Source organism: Oncorhynchus gorbuscha, unplaced genomic scaffold (genome assembly GCF_021184085.1).
Source record: "Oncorhynchus gorbuscha isolate QuinsamMale2020 ecotype Even-year unplaced genomic scaffold, OgorEven_v1.0 Un_scaffold_1766, whole genome shotgun sequence".
NCBI classification, from domain to species: Eukaryota; Metazoa; Chordata; class Actinopteri; order Salmoniformes; family Salmonidae; genus Oncorhynchus; species Oncorhynchus gorbuscha.
In genome coordinates, this window is record NW_025746451.1 from 32713 (window position 1) to 51609 (window position 18897).

Sequence of the window (18897 nt, forward strand, 5' to 3'; positions counted from 1 at the left end):
TAGAAATAGAATCCTCCAACAAGCCAGATTGCCGGATCCAATTATTGAGCTAATAGCTTTTCCCAACACTGTATCACATTCTCCACTGTCGTGGTGGGACCACACCGCCTATCAGCAGCATTGTCTCAGCACTGGCTCATTTTCTCATGCTCTTTTTTTTTCCTACACGAGATATCTTCATTCCTGGAGTCCCCATCTCATTTAACTACCGCAGAGAGTTTAGCTTACATTTTTTGATAGACCATACCACTCAAGCGCTGCACATCCACGGCCAACTTGAGTCACTCTCAAAACAGTGACAGACTGGCTTTCAGAATTGCATTGTAGCTGGGCTTACTGTGATAGTTTGATTGAAGGCTCTCAGCAAAGTAACAGCTCAACAAACTTTCAGGAAACCAAATCCGCAGGCTCTCCAGCTCCACGATGAGTAATGACTAATGAGTCTGAATTCCTCAATCTCCGAGGGCCTACGGATTTACTCTCATCCCCTGCTGCTGGTGAAATAGTTTGGAGTGATTGGAGGGGAAGTTATGAGTCATCCCAGGCCCTGGTGTCTTTGTCACGGACTGTTAACCTTCACTGCTGGGATAATTACATTATTATCATAGAGACATGGGGGCCCAACTCTATTTTAGGGATGTGAATTATGCTACTTATGATTTACCAGGCAGGTAGGTACACTGCATGACCAAAAGTATGTGGACACCTGCTCGTCGAACATATCATTCCAAAATCATGGGCATTAAGAGTTGGTCCCCCCCCGTTGCTGCTATAAAAGCTTTCCACTAGATGTTGGAACAATGCTGCGGGGACTTGCTTCCATTCAGCCACAAGCATTAGTGAAGTCTGGCACTGATGTTGGGCGATTAGGCCTGGCTCGCGGTAGCATTCCAATTCATCCCAAAGGTGGTCGATGGGGTTAAGGTCAGGGCTCTGTGTAGGCCAGTCAAGTTCTTCCACACCAATCGACAAACCATTTCTGTATGGACCTCGCTTTGTGCACAGGAGCATTGTCATGCTGAAACAGAAAAGGGCCTTCCCCAAGCTGTCATTGTATGCTGTTGCTTTACAGTTGGCACTATGCATTGGGGCACAGGTAGCGTTCTCCTGGCATCCGCCAAACCCAGATTCGTCCGTTGGACTGCCAGATGGTGACGCGTTATTCATCACTCCAGAGAGCGCATTTCCATTGCTCCGGAGTCCAATGGCGGCAAGCTTTATACCACTCCAGCCGACGGTTGCCATTGCGCATGTTGATCTTAGGCTTGTGTGGAAACCCATTTCATGAAGCTCCCGACGAACCGTACTTGTGCTGACGTTGCATCAAGGCAGTTTGGAACTTGTTAGTGAGTGTTGCAACAGAGGACAGATGATTTTTATGCACTTCAGCACTTGGCAGCCCTGTTCTGTGAACTTGTGTGGCCTACCAGTTCACGGCTTAGCCGTTGTTGCTTCTAAACGTTTCCACTTCACAATAACAGCACTTACAGTTGACCGGGGTAGCTTTAGCAGGGCAGAAATTTGACGAACTGACTTGGTATCCCATGACGGTGCCACATTGATAATCACTGAGCTCTTCAGTAAGGCCATTCTACTGACAATTTTTGTCTATGGAGATTGCATGCTTTCCTGAGATTGCATGGCTGTGTGCTCGATGTTACACACCTGTCAGCAACGGGTTTGGAGGAAATAGCCAAATCCACTCATTTAAAGGGGTTTCCACATACCTTTTGTGTGTATATAGTGTAGATGTTCACCCTCTTCCTTCTGCAACTAATGTTCACTTTATTTGGACAAAACAAAAGACAGAAAAGGAATTCCACCCCATAAGTTGTGTGTAAAGCTTGCTGATATACAGACACAGTTTATTGCTGTCTTATCTAGAAATGTAGAATTTCAGCAAATCATTAACCAGGTTTCCTTCCAACCATTTCATGTGAATGAATTAACTGATGCATGAAAACAGTCACAGCTGGGCTGATGGAAACAGGATATGCCGATACAATTTTTTAAATGGTGACAGACTATTTTGTTTGACATGGTGGGATCTTTTGTGTCGGGGAAATTGATTATGTGAGAAATGGAGGTCGAAACGCCTTTTATGCGCAAATATTGATGTAATTAACCATCATATTGAAATAAACGTATGTTGTGTGGTCCTCCCACTACGACTCAGGAAAGCATGCAGTTTATTAGGCTACAGATGAAATAAGTTATGATGAACTTCACAGGGTGGTGAAAGTGCACAGTGATGAGCTTGATGCTCCTTTCTAATAAATATAGAGGGTCTTATTCTGGTGACATGATGATCGATGCTTTGCTGCCATTTGACAAATACAAATAATATTGCTCTTCTCCATAATAATCTCATAAGGCATGTAGCCTACCCACACTGTATCGGCCAGCTGTTGGGTAAAGTGCACGTGCCAAGATCAGAGTGGGCACCCCTGCTCTAAAACCAATAGGTTTTGTGACAAAATATATGTTTATGTGCACTATGTCATCACACACAGCCTTTTATCCACAACAAGTTCATTTGATGGAAACCCATCTCTGGTGGAAAATGCACATATTGTGTTATGCAGATTGGATAGAAACCTAGCTATTTAGTGTAATTTGTATTCTGCCTACATTTATCAGTCAACCTTTTTAAATTACGTTTGTTTTTGGCATGCGTAATGTAGGCATGCGTAATGTAATTTGCTAACATCTACGTCCTCTTGTCCCCTCAGGTTCTGTGAGTCTCCCACCAGTGACTTGGAGATGAGGAATGGCCGGGGCCGGGGCAAGAGGATGAGACCCAACAGCAACACACCCGTCAACGAGAACAGCAACTCGTCGGACAACAAGGGCAGCGGCACCAGCAAGACACGTGCCGCCAACAACAACAGTAAGGGCCGGCGGGGCAGCCAGACGTCGTCGGAGCGCCGCACGCCACCCAACAGCAACACAGAGGACGTCAAGGCCAGCCCCTCATCGGCCAGCAAGCGCAAGTCCAAACCTGCCTCAGACATGGAGCCCAACTCCAGCTCTGAGGACACCAAAGGCAACAAGCGCATGCGCACCAACTCCAACAGCGGAGTAGGAGGGGCGCTTCCCCCTGTCCTTCCCCCTATCCCCTCAATTAAAACTGAGCCCCAGCCCCGACACTCGACCGCAACTGTCCCTCGCCGGTCCTCATCGACTGCCCGCACCCCGGCTGCAACAAGAAGTACAAGCACATCAACGGCCTCAAGTACCACCAGGCACGCGCACACAACGACGACGACGACATCAAGCTGGACCTGGATGGGGACAGTGAGTACGGGGAGGACTCCACGCTTCATCCTGAGCCGGGGAACTGCAACGGGGCCTCCAGTTCTCACAAAGGCTGCCTGTCTCCCGCACGGTCTGTCACCCCCAAAGGAAGGGGCTTTGACTGCCAGAGTCCGTCTCCTTCCCCGGGCAAGTTTGGTTCCAAACAGAGTAAAAAGAAAGGTGGCGACGCTGACCCTGAAGCAAGCGGCATACCAATGGAAGGCTGTGACGACGGACCCTGTCTCACCGACGAGGCCAGCAACGACGGCATGGAAAAGTCCAAGTCCCAGAAAAAGTCCAAGACCGACAAACTATCTCAGAAGAACATGAAGTCATCGTCCCGGCCTGTACCCCCAGGGAGCGTAGCTTCCCAGCAGCTCTACTCCCTACAGGCCGCCTCTTTCCCTGCCGGGGGGCAACCCCAATGCTTCTCTAGGGATCCCGCCTATGATACAGGGCATCCCCAAAAGCCCCCAGATGAAGGGCACCCAGCCCACCAAACCCCCCGCCGCGATGGGAGACCCTGCCACGCTGAACCCTGCCGCGCTGAACCCTGCTTCCAGTGCCTCAAAAGAAAAGAAGAAGAAGGAGAAGAAGAAGAGAGACAGCAGGAAGGAGGCAGAGAGCCCCAAGCCTCCGGGGAAAGGGGGGGAAACCAGAAGAGGGCAAGAGTCCCTACTCTGAGTCCTCAGAGCCAGGAAAAGGTGACGGGCTACTTAACGGCTCCTCGGACCCCCACCAGAGCCGTCTTGCCAGCATTAAGGCAGAGGCGGATAAGATCTACAGCTTCACCGACAACACCCCCAGTCTGTCCATAGGGGTGGCCAGCCGGATAGAGGGCTCGGGAATGCCTCAGCCACTCACGCCCCTCCACGTGGTCACCCAGAATGGTGGCGGAGCCGCCGACAACTCCTCGGTCAAGACCAACAGCCCGGCGTACTCGGACATCTCGGACGCAGGGGAGGACGGCGAGGGCAGACTTGTGGAGGGGGTGAAGATCAAGGTGGAGGACCAAGGTATCAGAGAAGGAGCAAAGAAAGCCTTGTTTCCCAGCCAGGCGCCCAACAAGGAGTCTCCGTACTATGCCGGCTATGAGGCCTACTACTCGCCCAACTACACCTGCCCGAGCCCCGGTGCCGCCAATCCAGGCATGCCGCACACCGAAAGTCCGGCATTGAAAGTGAAGCGTGAGGACGAACAGGAGAATGTGGAAGACAAGGTCAAAGTGGAGCCTCACGAAGATCGCAAACCCGAGATGAACGCCTCCAGTCAACAACAACATCATCATCATCATCAACAACAACAGCAGCAGCAGCAGCAGTCAGTCATCCAACAGCGCTCCAACATGTACATGCAGCCTCTCTATTACAACCAGTACTCCTACGTTCCCCCGTACGCCTACCACCCGGACCAGGCCTACCACAACCACCTGCTCAACACCAACCCGGCCTACCGGCACCAGTACGAGGAGCGCCAGCGCCAGGTGATCTCTGAGCAGCACCGGGCGGCGGTGGCGGAGAAGAAGAGCTCTGACGCGGCGGCCATGAAGGAACGCGAGGCCTCCATGAAGGAGGAGTGGAAGCAGAAGGCCTTGGGGCCGCCCACTCTCTCCAAGGCCCCTGGAAAGACGGACAGCCTGGCCAACAAGACCCAACAGAACCAGGGTAAGACCAGAGACTCTCCATCGGAGCCCTCCAAGGCCTCCGCCACAAGCCTGAAAGGAGAGGTATCTAAGTCCCAGCAGGCCGAAGGGCTGAAGATGAAGCTGAGTGAAGGGGGGCACCATGGGAAGGAGGACTCCAAGCCAAGCCTAGACTCCAGAGCAGGGATAGAGCAAGCCATGTGGTACAGACAGGTAAAAAAAAAAAAAACGTGCCCTATTATTTTTCATACTTAGGTGTGTTCTTATATTCTATTTGTACATATTTTATTATGTTAATGATTGCAGTGTAATGTGGTGATTGATGCTCATTTTAGATCATGTTTTGATCACTTGTAGCCCTTCTAGAGTTGTGGAGTTGTTTTAGAGAGGTATCCCTGACTTAACTCATTCACACCATCTGTCTACCCCAAGCAGACCCAGATGGAGGACGAGCAGCAACAACCACCACCGCGGTGGAAAGACGAGAGAGACCGAGAGCGAGAGAGAGACCGCGACCGCAAAGGAAAGGACGACAGGCCCAACAGGCCCAAGGAGAGTGGTGGTCCGAAAGAGGAGGATGGCGCTGGTCCAAAAGAGAGCACAGACCCCAGAACGTCTTCTGCTGAGGACCAACGGGCCATGGGCAAAGACCCTCGCGCCAATGCCCACATGCAGTTCTCCTCAGCCCTGGCGCAGCACCAGGGTTACATGCCCTATATGCATGGTTACCCTTATGGGCAGGGCTATGACCCCAGCCACCCCGGGTACAGAGGCATGCCCACAGTCATGATGCAGAATTACCCAGGTAACCACACCAGCTCAACTATTGGTATAGAAAGGAACCACTTGGGTGAATGCGCATTTGCCCAAAAAATCTTTCTACAAATGTTTTGATATTAAGCCATGAATCAAATGAACACAATGACCTGTCCCCCATGTTAGGTTCCCCCTACCTGCCTGCGGGCTATCCGTTCTCCCCTTACGGTGGCAAGATGGCCGGCGGTGAGGAGGAGGCGAGGGGAGGTGACAAGTCACGCGCCAGCCCCACGGTGAGCGGCAAGGCAGCTTCGGTGGACTCCAAGGCCCTGGACATCCTGCAGCAGCACGCCAGCCAGTACAAGAGCAAGTCCCCCACGGTGGGCGACAAGCTGTCCCATGAGAGGGACAGGGGAGAGAGGAGCGGCGGGGAGAGGGAACGAGAGAGGGACATGGAGCGGCCACGCTCCTCGCCCTCCCAGCGCATCATGCCCTCCCATCACCACCTGGGATACCCGCTGCTCTCGGGCCAGTATGATCTGTCCTACACTACAGGTCAGTCGCAGCCAATCACCACTTTTACTATTATGACTGACAAGGCTTTCGGAAACTCTTACTGATACACAACTGATGTACCCTCCCGACTGATGTACCCTCCCGACTGATGTACCCTACCCTCCCGACTGATGTACCCTCCCGACTGATGTACCCTCCCGACTGATGTACCCTCCCGACTGATGTACCCTCCCCGACTGATGTACCCCCCCGACTGATGTACCCTCCCCGACTGATGTACCCTCCCGACTGATGTACCCTCCCCGACTGATGTACCCTCCCCCGACTGATGTACCCTCCCCCGACTGACCCCTGACTGATGTACCCTCCCTGACTGATGCACCCTCCCCTGACTGATACTGATTTTCCGACTGATGCACATACATTTTCCGCCTCGCACAGGTCTCTCGTCATCAGCTATTGTTGCCAGTCAGCAAGCCGCAGCCCCCTCCCTCTACCCCCCGGCACGGAGATGAAAGCGGTAAGGCCCCTAGTCAGACAGACTGACAGGCACACAAACAGAATAAAATGGATCTTAAAGAGAAAAATACATTAGCAGACACAGAGCGCAGTTCAATAACCAAATGGACGGTATCACACCAAATACTTGGTACTGTGTACACACTAACCAAACTGTGTCATAGACGATGCCAATGGAGACAGTCTTACTGGGGTCTGACACATACAACCACAATGACTAAATACTTTACAATTTACATACTTTTAAAATGTGAGTGTGTGTGTCTCTATCAGTTACACATACACGTCAGTACATACACACAACAAGTAGGTCACGCCAATGGGAGTATCACGGTCTCATTAGTCAGACAAATAGATACTGGGGTCAGATGTGCCCGTATGGACAGAGAGCATGGTGGGAAAAGATGTAGACATGCAGTATATTGACAACCTGTAGCTTCTATGCCTCATTACATATGATAAATTATGCTTTACTTTACAATCGCACTGACTTAGTACTACTGGCCTGTGTAACAGTCTGATACACAGCTCCCTGGGAAAAGACTTGGTACTACTGTACAACAGTCTGATACACAGCTCCCTGGGAAAAGTCTTAGTACTACTGTACTGTACAACAGTCTGATACACAGCTCCCTGGGAAAAGACTTAGTACTACTGTACTGTACAACAGTCTGATACACAGCTCCCTGGGAAAAGACTTAGTACTACTGTACTGTACAACAGTCTGATACACAGCTCCCTGGGAAAAGACTTCAACAAAGGCTCGACTGTGCTAGCGAGCAGCCTCAGTATGCAGCAGCAACAGCTCTTATGCCTTCAGTTCAGTTGTTCGTCCTAAGCAGGTAGAATCACAGTAGTGTTACTGTAATAGAGACAGCGTAATCACAGGCTGCCCTGACCTCTAGTGGCTGACCTCTGCCTTGTTTCTGGATGTGGAATACCTTATCTAGAGTCTTCTGTTAGATTTGCTTCCTCAGCTTGGTATTCAAGTGTAAAATGTCACTCACATAGACGTCACAGTGGTCAAAACGGCTGCATTTAAATGTTTTTGCCATTTATACATTTTGAGGTAATATTGTAATTTACAATAGTAGTGATACTAGTCATTAGATTGGGTCATCTACGCGTCGTCATTAGATTGGGTCATCTACGCGTCGTCATTAGATTGGGTCATCTACGCGTCGTGAACATAGTTTTGAACTTGAATTTAGCCAACCATTTTCTGTCTTGTGTCATTTCCACAGGGAGACGTGACCGACACCTCGCCACCCTGCAAAGATTCATGTGACTGGCTCACATGAGGAAGCCCTGGGCTCCGAGTCCATTTTAGACATCAGTTGAATGGTGTTTCTATATTTGTAGTTCTCTGCCTGAATGTCCGGCAGATTATTTTTTTTTCTCCTAGCAGCATCTTTTTCCCTCGTTTCCCTCCTGCCCCACAGTGGACTGGGACTGACCTCATCCAAGGTTCAAAGCCATCACTGTCTGCCCATGTGCACACCTCCGCTGATATCTATTGGTCTTTGCACTGTTGATGAACGAACACATGCAAAAATAGACCAATTGACTGCCTGAAAAGCTGAAAAGGGTTTCTGACTGCATAGTTTTTTTTAGTCCCTTGCAGAACGGGGCTGGGTGGCTGGGGGGGATGATGGGGGAGGGGTCAAACTAAAATAAAGACTGACAAAACTAAACAAGTGAATCATGTTGAAATGTTTGAACTTGCTGTTGTTGACCTGTTGTACCCAGTGTGCCAGTATATCCTGACAATTATCATTAGTAGGTTTACTGTGTGTGGTGAAAGGACGCTTGAGGAGAGAGGCTCAACCTCCTCAGACTTATATAGGCGTTGAAGGGTTTGTTTTCTCGTCCCTCAACCAGCCATTTGCTCGCTAAACACCTCTTGGTTCACTTTTCAGGGATAGACATAATTATTGTGTGAAGGGAACACATTCACCTCACAGTTCATGTTTTGTGTTTTCTTGACATTTGCATTGTTCATTTCACGGCATGAGTGACTTTTCTTTCAGTTAACTTGATTCCTCCCCACTTCCCAATCCATCCTTTAATGTGTTTTTGATACGCCAGTCTCACTTCACCCTTTCCATACACTGAATCAACCAAATCACACACATACCGTGGCTCACTCTGATCAATATTGCACTGACTGATGGACAGTTGTAACCATGATTTCTGTTCAGAAGTGTAGAGCTGTTTGTTACCTCAGAACACTGGGGATCATCTACTGAAGAGGTCGGCCATTTTCACTTGTCAGCCTACAGTACCTTACTGGTCCTTCAATCGGCACAGCAAATGGACCAACTCGTTATCCTGTCAATTTCCATGGAGGAAGAATCAAACAACTGATTGCAGAGGATGAGGAAGGATGCACAATGTAAAGTCAAGGCATAACCAGGGAGGAGCAATGCCTGGCTAGACAACACACAACCAACCACGCACATCTAGCTCAGAGCGACCCCATCCCATCAGCAACACCACTTGTGTGGGCAGCGCTTCACTCCTATATATCCTTGGCTTAGCAACCCTTCCCCCGTGTTACAGTAGTGCAGCACTGAGCCAATGGGGGAGTCCCAGTAGATTCAACCAAGCCTGGCCAATGTCTGGCACTCCTATCACTGGGTGGCCCTTCAGGTGACAACTGCCAGAGACTGTTACATGGTCACATTACAGCTGGGCTCCCCTCATTCAGTAGAGGGACATCACCTCATTCAACCCCTATCTCTGCCACTCACCTCATTCAACCCCTATCTCTGCCACTCACCTCATTCAACCCCTATCTCTGCCACTCACCTCATTCAACCCCTCTCTCTGCCACTCACCTCATTCAATCTCTGCCACTCACCTCATTCAACCCCCTATCTCTGCCACTCACCTCATTCAACCCCTATCTCTGCCACATTCAACCCCTCTCTCTGCCACTCACCTCATTCAACCCCCTATCTCTGCCACTGGTTTTCAACCCCGATCTCTGATCTCTGCCACTCACCTCATTCAACCCCTCTCTCTGCCACTCACCTCATTCAACCCCTATCTCTGCCACTCACCTCATTCAACCCCTATCTCTGCCACTCACCTCATTCAACGGATCTCTGCCACTCACCTCATTCAACCCCCGATCTCTGCCACTCACCTCATTCAACCCCCTCTCTCTGCCACTCACCTCATTCAACCCCCTCTCTCTGCCACTCACCTCATTCAACCTCTAGACCAGTGGGGCACACAAGGGGTTTTGGAGATGAGGGGGAGTGTAGTCAGACCAGTGGGGCACAAGGGGTTTTGGAGATGAGGGGGAGTGTAGTCAGACCAGTGGGGCACAAGGGGTTTTGGAGATGAGGGGGAGTGTAGTCTCTCAGACCAGTGGGGCACTAGGGGTTTTGGAGATGAGGGGGAGTGTAGTCTCTCAGACCAGTGGGGCACTAGGGGTTTTGGAGATGAGGGGGAGTGTCATCTCTCAGACCAGTGGGGCACAAGGGGTTTTGGAGATGAGGGGGGAGTGTCATCTCTCAGACCAGTGGGGCACTAGGAGTTTTGGAGATGAGGGGGTGTTAATCAAAAGTTATTTAAAAACGGTCACAGTGATCTTAGATTTGTTCTTTACCTGTTTATTTATTCAAGAACCCTTTTTGGAGAAGATCTAAGGGATGTTGTCTGGATTGAAGCATGGATGAACTCTTGAGTTGAGAAGCTTAATTGAACCTTTGTGCCCATTTTAAGCAAGTAGCCATGAAATGATGCCTCCGTAGTGGGATACAGCACTTAAAACACAACACAATGTCCTCCCCTCTACTAATGCAGACGCTGCAACAAGACTCCTTTCCTATTCACACAAAGTAGTCGCTATACAATGTATAGAAAAGGCTTCATATGGTGCGTGAGCTGGAGTCGTTGAGAGTGAAGTAAACCAGTCATTAAAAGTCAAAGATGTATATTTATTTTTTCTATTTTCAGGGAGGGGTACTTGCGCTATACAAACGAGGCTTGTTGACAGTCTGCCCTGTAAGAAACTGTGGAATGTTCCAGAAGTCAACATACTGCTGGCCAGAACATTATCACGATTGTCAGGTAGCTTTTTTTTTATTTTAAATTTAGTTCAGTATTGAAGTACATATATACACCTGGATTTCACTAACTTGAACCTGCTAGCTTGGTGGTGTAACCCCTTGTTAAGGACTAGGACAGTTAACATATTAGTCTCATTGTGTTGCTAGTTTCTTGTCCTAGGACTAGGACAGTTAACATATTAGTCTCACTAGTTTCTTGTCCTATAGGACTAGGACAGTTAACATATTAGTCTCATTGTGTTGCTAGTTTCTTGTCCTATAGGACTAGGACAGTTAACATATTAGTCTCATTGTGTTGCTAGTTTCTTGTCCACAAATGGAATGGTGTTGCGACCTGTATATCTGAATGTGACAGTGTTGATGTCCTGTACAACTAATATCTAATAGAAATATGGACCGCTGTGATGTTGTATGACGCACCAGTGGATTGTCATTTCTACATGTCCCAAGCAGAATGGCTTTCCACTATACTGGAGGAAGAGACCAGTGCATTGCTCCAAAGGACAGCGATTTAGACTTGGTAGTAGGTTGAATAAGAATCGTATTGCCTTGGGGGTATGATAAAGCCACACAAGCAAGTACTTACTATCCAGCAACAAAGGAAAAAGCTCTTGATTTTGTCTTGTTATTTTTGGAGGACTTTCTTTGTTAGCTTCTCTTTGATTGAGTTGTTTTTTTGTTCTCCAGAACGGCAGTTTCTTCAGTTGTCTCAATTGGTGCTTATAAAAACATCCTTTATCCCTTGGGAACAAAGACACTCTTTCCGACTTCTTAAATTAGCAGATCATGTCTTGTCTCCCTCCTCACGGGCCCTCTCGTCTCCTCCTCACCTTCCTCACGGGCCCTCTCGTGTCACTCAAAACCCTCAAAGTATCAGTCACTGGTACTTGCAAGGATGTTTACAACGGTTACAACGGTTTTCATTTCTATGGTTGAGCCCTGTCTCCTGTGGTCTCACCCCTTCCCTCCCTCTTCTCCTTCATCCTCCCCTTCAGGAGTTTATGTCAAGTGTGCATTACCACCACGGTTCTTTTTTATACAATACTGTAACTTGCCTTTGTACATTTGGGCGAAAAATAAATCTTTTTATGAGACAATCATATCTGTCATGTCTGACTGGCTTGCTTTATTCAGTCATAAGGGGTTGGAGGTGGACAATCGAAATGATAGCTATTGCATATGTTGAGAAATTATTTTGTTTATCAAATGCATGTCAATGCTTCTTCATTAACTTGAATGTCACTAATTGACAAATTTCTGTTAATATGATCAAATATATGAAGATATGATACTGTGGTTCAACAGTAGTGTGTTGACTTGGCACTGTTTCTCAACCTCCGGTTCCAGGACCAGCACCGGCCCCTGGGATTTTGCTGATTGGTCCCTTACAGGGATGTATTAAAGCAATGAGCTAAAATAACCACTAGAGGGTGGTGTTCCCAAATAATTATAATATAATTATATAATATAATTATGGGCTATTATGCAAATTGTCTATATAGAATTTCATAATACACACCGGTAACATACGCCTCCATTGACCTAAACAGGCAATTTACTCAAACTTTCCTCAGTAAAATTTGAGGCTTAGTACAAAGAACATAACATTTGAGGACATTTTCATCATCGATCACCACTTCATCCATACTTCATTGCACCTTTTGGTAAACCTTTCAAATGGGTAGTTTGTCTTAATGGCTGCTGAACAAGCCCAGCCAACAGTTAGGATATTTTCCTAAATACCCACCCCCAAGTCCCTTCTCTCCATCCAGGGTGCTCCGCGTGCAACAAAGTGATGATTCTGCTGCAACAGCGGGGGAGAGATTATGCAAGGATGATTTTGTTCAGTGTAAATGTGAAATCTGATTATCCCCTGTGTTCTCAGTGGGGGAGGGAGAGTGTAAGGTCTGGGAGGGGGGTGAGCGGGGTTAGCTAGAGGAGAGAGGGTGGAGATGTGCTGAGGCAATGGCTTTTACAGCAGGCGCCTGGAAGTAGGAGGAGCAGGGTAGAGACTCAATGGCAGGGATGACGTGGGGATGCGGTACGGCACGGTAGTACGCAGCGGAGGCTCCTCTTGCCCTGCGACGACAAGGGCGCGGTTGCCGACAGCGCAGGTGTTAATGGGATGCACTATCTACGCAGCCAGCCCTGAGGCCCTGCCAGGCGACGAGGCCACAGGCCGGGACCACCGACACCACCACCGACCCCATGGTCCCTGCAACCAGAAGATACCAGCCAGGTCAGTCAGCCCTGTTACCTGCCCTGTCAGTCAGCCCTGTTACGTGCCCTGTCAGTCAGCCCTGTTACCTGCCCTGTCAGTCAGCCCTGTTACCTGCCCTGTCAGTCAGCTCTGTTACCTGCCCTGTCAGTCAGCCCTGTTACCTGCCCTGTCAGTCAGCCCTGTTACCTGCCCTGTCAGTCAGCTCTGTTACCTGCACTGGCAGTCAGTCCTGTTACCTGCCCTGTCAGTCAGTCCTGTTACCTGCACTGGCAGTCAGCCCTGTTACCACCTGCCCTGTCAGTCAGCCCTGTTACCTGCGCTGTCAGTCAGCCCTGTTACCTGCCCTGTCAGTCAGCCCTGTTACCTGCCCTGTCAGTCAGCCCTGTTACCTGCCCTGGCAGTCAGCCCTGTTACCTGCCCTGTCAGTCAGCCCTGTTACCTGCACTGGCAGTCAGTCCTGTTACCTGTTCACTTTCTTTGGTGAGGCAATATTTAGGTCGGTTTCTCAGAACCAGACTAAGATCATTCCTGGACTAAAAAGCACTCTAGTCCAGTAGTAGCCATATTTTGGGTTGAAGAAACCGTCATGTACAGTGCAAACATAAGGAACAACGGTGGGATTTCTCCTAGTGTGGAGGTTTGTGTAATGACTTCCTTGAACTGAGATACAACTTCTATTTACTGATGTGACTTTTCCCTTGAACCTCAGAGCTGTGGAACATCCACCTTCTACACTACTAGTAAAGGTCTATGCTAGCTTCTTCTCTACGTGTATTAGTATGCTCACAGACAGCAGGCAGGTGTTGTGTATTCACAGTGTAAACCGTGTCTATCCTCTACGTTGACTTTATTCACCCCTGACGTTGTTCCATGATTAATAGAGCTCAAGGGGGTGAGTGTGAGTGTGTGCATCCTCAGTGGCAACAGAAAGATTCAAGGATATCAGAGACTCATGTGTTCTGGTAGTCAGTTAGCCTATAAGTACTGGTAGGAGTACATTGAATAGAAGTAATACAGTAACAATATGAAACTGGTCGGGTGCAGGAAATAATATCAGCAGGATGGAGAGTAAAAGAAAGTCATGGTTGTGATGGTATGGTGTTTCTTAAGAGGATGGAAATACTAGTAGCAGGGTTTTCAGCACCACAGATCTTTGCACAGTGTCCTCCCTGCACAAGCTAAATAACACCAATATGCAGTGTTATTTAAAATAACTTTGACTGTAACAGACCAAATACAGCTATATTTTGGGGGGGCTTAGGCCAACTCAGGAAAATGATGCCATTGTATTGATGTATAATTTATTCAACTCAGACATGGATTTATCAGTTGTATTACCATATAAAGTCTGAATCCAACTTCATATAACAATTATAAACACCTTACTTGAAAAGGCTACTGTGGTAGGCCTAATGTGATTTACTTACACCACTCTGTAAGGTGAAAAGGTGCAGTTACGTTCTCCCTTGGAATATAACAAAATAGATAGATTTAAATTGCATTCGGTTGTATCATTAGTTACTTGCCATCTCTCATCAGCCTAGGTCGATATTTGCCATTCGGATCTACATTCGTAAAATATAAAGTACGCATTTACCAAGGTTACACGATTAGGTTATTTTAAATCCGTTGATCAAAGCTTTACCAAACCGTGAATGACACAGCGGTGGCGTATTCTCAACCAACCTCGGATTCCCTGCGCAACAAGTTGACAAGCGGCCAGTGCTTCTTGTCTCGCCGCATGTCTCTTTGCTTCAGATTGTGTCATTTTTCGCAATTCTAATTCTTTTTTTCCCCCATGGACATTTCGCTATAGCTACTTTGCGCCATGTGAAGCTGTGTCTGGTACCAATTCAACCTTGTGGAGGACATGACCGTTACTTCGGCTGGATAAAATAAGACGACTGGCCTACCTGTGCAGCGGTACGTTGCGGAAGGTTATTCGTAAAGGCAAAGATTGCGTGAGTTGACAGTCTCTCTCATCTCTAGAGTTTGTCGTCTATTTTTTTATTGACAAACGCATAAGTTGTTTATAATGAATCTAGGCCCTAATGTAAGTAACTCGGATGTATGAAGTAGGGCAGGCTGTATAAGCAGGTTATTAGTCTGGTTTCTAAATCAATTGGGGCAGTCCCGCCAATAACCTCATGATTGTATACCTTCTACTTTATCACAGCCTACAGGCATATAACTATAAAAATGGTCAGATTTATTTTATTTATCACATTTTAGCCTCTATACTTTCTATATTTTTCAATGAGTGACATTCCTACAATATATTTGTTTCTGAAAATTATTTGAAGCTCGCATTTGTTGACAAAGGATCAACAAAACTGTGAACAATGTAGGTACAGTATGCTACTTTTTTTACAATACGCTTTTTGGTTAAAATAAGGGTAGACATTCATACTAATGCCATTTGCGTATTTGAGTAATATTGTTCAAAAACCAAGGGGTTATTTCTAATTAGTTGTGGAAATCTTAGACGACGTGGTTTAAATCTAAGCGTCAGTGACGACTAGTCGACGGTTGTTTGCTGTAGACAGGAGTCTACCTAATCAGAGCCATTTGAATGGGCGCAAGTAATGTCCCTCTCTACACACTCACGCTTGCTTGAAAGGAGCCCTCAATGTAGCTCCTTTTGAAATTCAAATTATTTGTATTTCCTGTAAGGGAACTTTGTGTGGTGACGAATTGTTCAAGACACATCAACATAGAACATTAAAACATGTAGGCTACAGTACACATGCAAGCAGATGTGTCAAACAAAACCTGTTGCAAAGGATCTGGCCTTGCAATACAAGTGCATCCTGTCTCTGATTCTGTAGAGTAACTGTTAAACTCACAAACAGGATATTGACCAACCTCCACTCATATTGTCATCTTGTTTATCTTGTGGGGAGAGAACCGGTCCAGAGAACCGGTCCAGGATGCCTATATAGTCCACAGTCTCCGCTTGTAGTGTAGCAGTGTGGATACGGTATCTCACAGACCCAAAGTCCTTCTTTGTATTATGGTTTCATAGACAACTACCTGCATCACATTTTGCCTGATTGTAGTCCATATGTAGGCAACAGGTACAAATATGGACTAGCCTTTATAACTAATAATAATGGAGGCTACAGATGTATTGGTGATTAGGCCACATCAGGACCACAATATGACATAACCCAGCTGCAGCCAATTATGCAATGCATGCCTTTCTCAGATGCAGGTGGTAGCTAAAGTACTCAGGGCCCTATTAAATCCCACTCCACTTCCTCCCTTACCTTCACTGAGCTCAACTGGAATTAAAGGCCACCTGACTGCAGGCGTTCAGCTTGAACAAGCCCTTTGGTTTGCACAGCTGTGGTGAACCATGAGAGAGGAGAAATGGTTGATCACATTCCGTGTTATTTTTTAATACATGCTCTTATGGATCATTTATTGCCCGTGGTTTGGCTTAGACTTCAATTTGTCCTGCCATTGCTGACTCTTGTAAGCGTCAGCTGTTCTGGAATAAGATAGCTGAGATTGATAATGATCCTTGTTTGAGGCCTGCTCTCTCAGCCCCGTCTGACCCTATAGTAAAGTGACACCACCAGACACTATCTGAGGTCAAGAGGGAGCGGCGCATCATAGCCTGTTCGGGTGTGAGGGGCCACCGAGAGAGAGAGAGAGTGTGAGACTTGGAGGTATAGGCTTCCACTGACTGCTTACGGAGTATATTGGTCAACATTAACAGAAGATGGATGATATGAATGGCTTCATCATCAATGAAAAATGACATGATCTATACAGTATGTCTCACTATATTGTATTGTGTAATTAGATATCATGATATACTGTATTATAGAGGTTGTTGTATTGTTTTGGCTCATTGCAACTTCTACCTGGAACGTCATTGACCTTGACAGCCTATCGCCTCCGTTAGATTATATTGTGTCCATGACTCAGACCTGTTTGTTTGCTTTCCCCGTCTCTCTAGAGACCACGAGACAGGGAGGTGAAGGAGAAATGGTGTGATGCACCTTTAACAGTAGAGGTCCTAGAAACTGCAGCTGGCTTAACTAGATTAGAGTTAATTCGATTGGAGGACGTCTTGTGATGGCTCTGTAGATGTGCCCTAATCAGCAGGAGGACAAGGAGGATGAGAGGGATGAAGGCTCACATTTAACATTCATATATGGACAATGGTGTGGCCTTTGTCTCTGTTATAAGCCAAGTCAGAGTGAGAGGACTCCATACAAGGAGCCAAGAGGTCCGTTTGGATTCGTATTCCACAGATCGTTTTCTTGTAAGTATTCCACACTAGTTAAACATCTCAGATCATCATTGCTTGGTGTCTCAACCACACAAACCATTTTTTGTTTGCATAACTTGGTGCCATTTTTCATGTTGTTTCTGGTCATTCTGTTATAACCGAAGTTGACATTGACAAGAACTTCCATAGCTTGTGATGCGTTGGCTACCATCTCTTGAAACAACATTTTCAGGTTGTGTTTGTGCCTCATTCACAGAACACAAGAGACTTGGTCCACAGAAAAGTCTGCACTCTGCAACTTAAGGTAAAGGGCTCCCCCCCCCCCTCCACTCTGCCCCCTGTTAAATCAGACCAAGTCTGCACTCTGGAACTTAAGGGAAAGGGCTCCCCCCCCACCACTCTGCCCCCTGTTAAATCAGACCAAGTCTACACTCTGCAACTTAAGGGAAAGGGCTCCCCCCCACCACTCTGCCCCCTGTTAAATCAGACCAAGTCTGCACTCTGCAACTTAAGGTAAAGGGCTCCCCCCCACCACTCTGCCCCCTGTTAAATCAGACCACGTCTGCACTCTGGAACTTAAGGTAAAGGGCTCCCCCCCACCACTCTGCCCCCGGTTTGTCCAATTGAAAACAACGAGTCACACAAAGACGTGATGATAAAATGTCCCTTGGTCTTCTGTCTGTTCAGGGAATGGAGGGGTTTAATAGGGTATTATGGGTAAACAATGTCCACGCCAACGGGTTGTAGAATTTGGTGACATTTTCTGGGAATGATGATACCCAGCCCTGAAGTTGCTCCCTCTCGGCCAGTGAAGGTTTTAGGAGAAGTCATTGGTTCAGATGGAATGAACCAGGCCAATTGGAGATAATAAGCAGGAAACTCAGCATGTGATAAATGGCCAGACTGAGTCAGGGATTTTCTAGAAAACACAAAGCTATTATCAGTCAGTCACACCTGTGATTATACAGAGGATGTGGTAACTACTGCCTTTCTCCCAAAAGGGTCATAGTATCATCCAGTGCACATGTGTGTGAGTTAGTGGAATGGTGTGTACGTGTGTGTGAGTTAGTGGAATGGTGTGCACATGTGTGTGAGTTAGTGGAATGGTGTGCGCGTGTGTGTGTGTGAGTTAGTGGAATGGTGTGTGCACGTGTGTGTGAGTTAGTGGAATGGTGTGTACATGTGTGTGAGTTAGTGGGATGGTGTGTACGTGTGTGTGAGTTAGTGGAATGGTGTGTACGTGTGTGTGAGTTAGTGGAATGGTGTGCACGTGTGTGTGAGTTAGTGGAATGGTGTGCACATGTGTGTGAGTTAGTGGAATGGTGTGCGCGTGTGTGTGAGATAGTGGAATGGTGTGTGCGTGTGTGTGAGTTAGTGGAATGGTGTGCGCGTGTGTGTGAGTTAGTGGAATGGTGTGCACGTGTGTGTGAGTTAGTGGAATGGTGTGTATGTGTGTGTGAGTTAGTGGAATGGTGTGTGCACGTGTGTGTGAGTTAGTGGAATGGTGTGTGCACGTGTGTGTGAGTTAGTGGAATGGTGTGTACATGTGTGTGAGTTAGTGGAATGGTGTGTACGTGTGTGTGAGTTAGTGGAATGGTGTGTTTGTGTGTGTGAGTTAGTG

At 47.4% G+C, this 18897-nt stretch overlaps 1 protein-coding gene and 1 pseudogene across 16 annotated transcripts in view; both read left to right on the top strand.

Annotated features, from left to right (window-relative positions):
- Nucleotides 1-9428, top strand: part of LOC124024180 — a 29163-nt pseudogene extending 19735 nt beyond the window's left edge.
- A 3329-nt stretch (nucleotides 9429-12757) lies between these two features.
- The window catches only part of LOC124024179 (GRAM domain-containing protein 2A-like), a 40736-nt gene continuing 34596 nt past the window's right edge, over nucleotides 12758-18897 (top strand). For 2 of the 16 annotated variants that reach the window (XM_046338170.1, XM_046338165.1), the window contains exon 1: nucleotides 12760-13051. In XM_046338170.1, the coding sequence (XP_046194126.1) occupies nucleotides 12849-13051 (203 nt within the window). In that variant the 5' untranslated portion in view covers nucleotides 12760-12848. Of the gene's footprint in view, nucleotides 13052-14014; nucleotides 14127-14439; nucleotides 14995-16062; nucleotides 16813-17000; nucleotides 17310-17532; nucleotides 17581-18897 lie in introns of those variants that run through there. The other 14 variants (XM_046338178.1, XM_046338174.1, XM_046338171.1 and 11 more) reach the window with 14 other exon arrangements.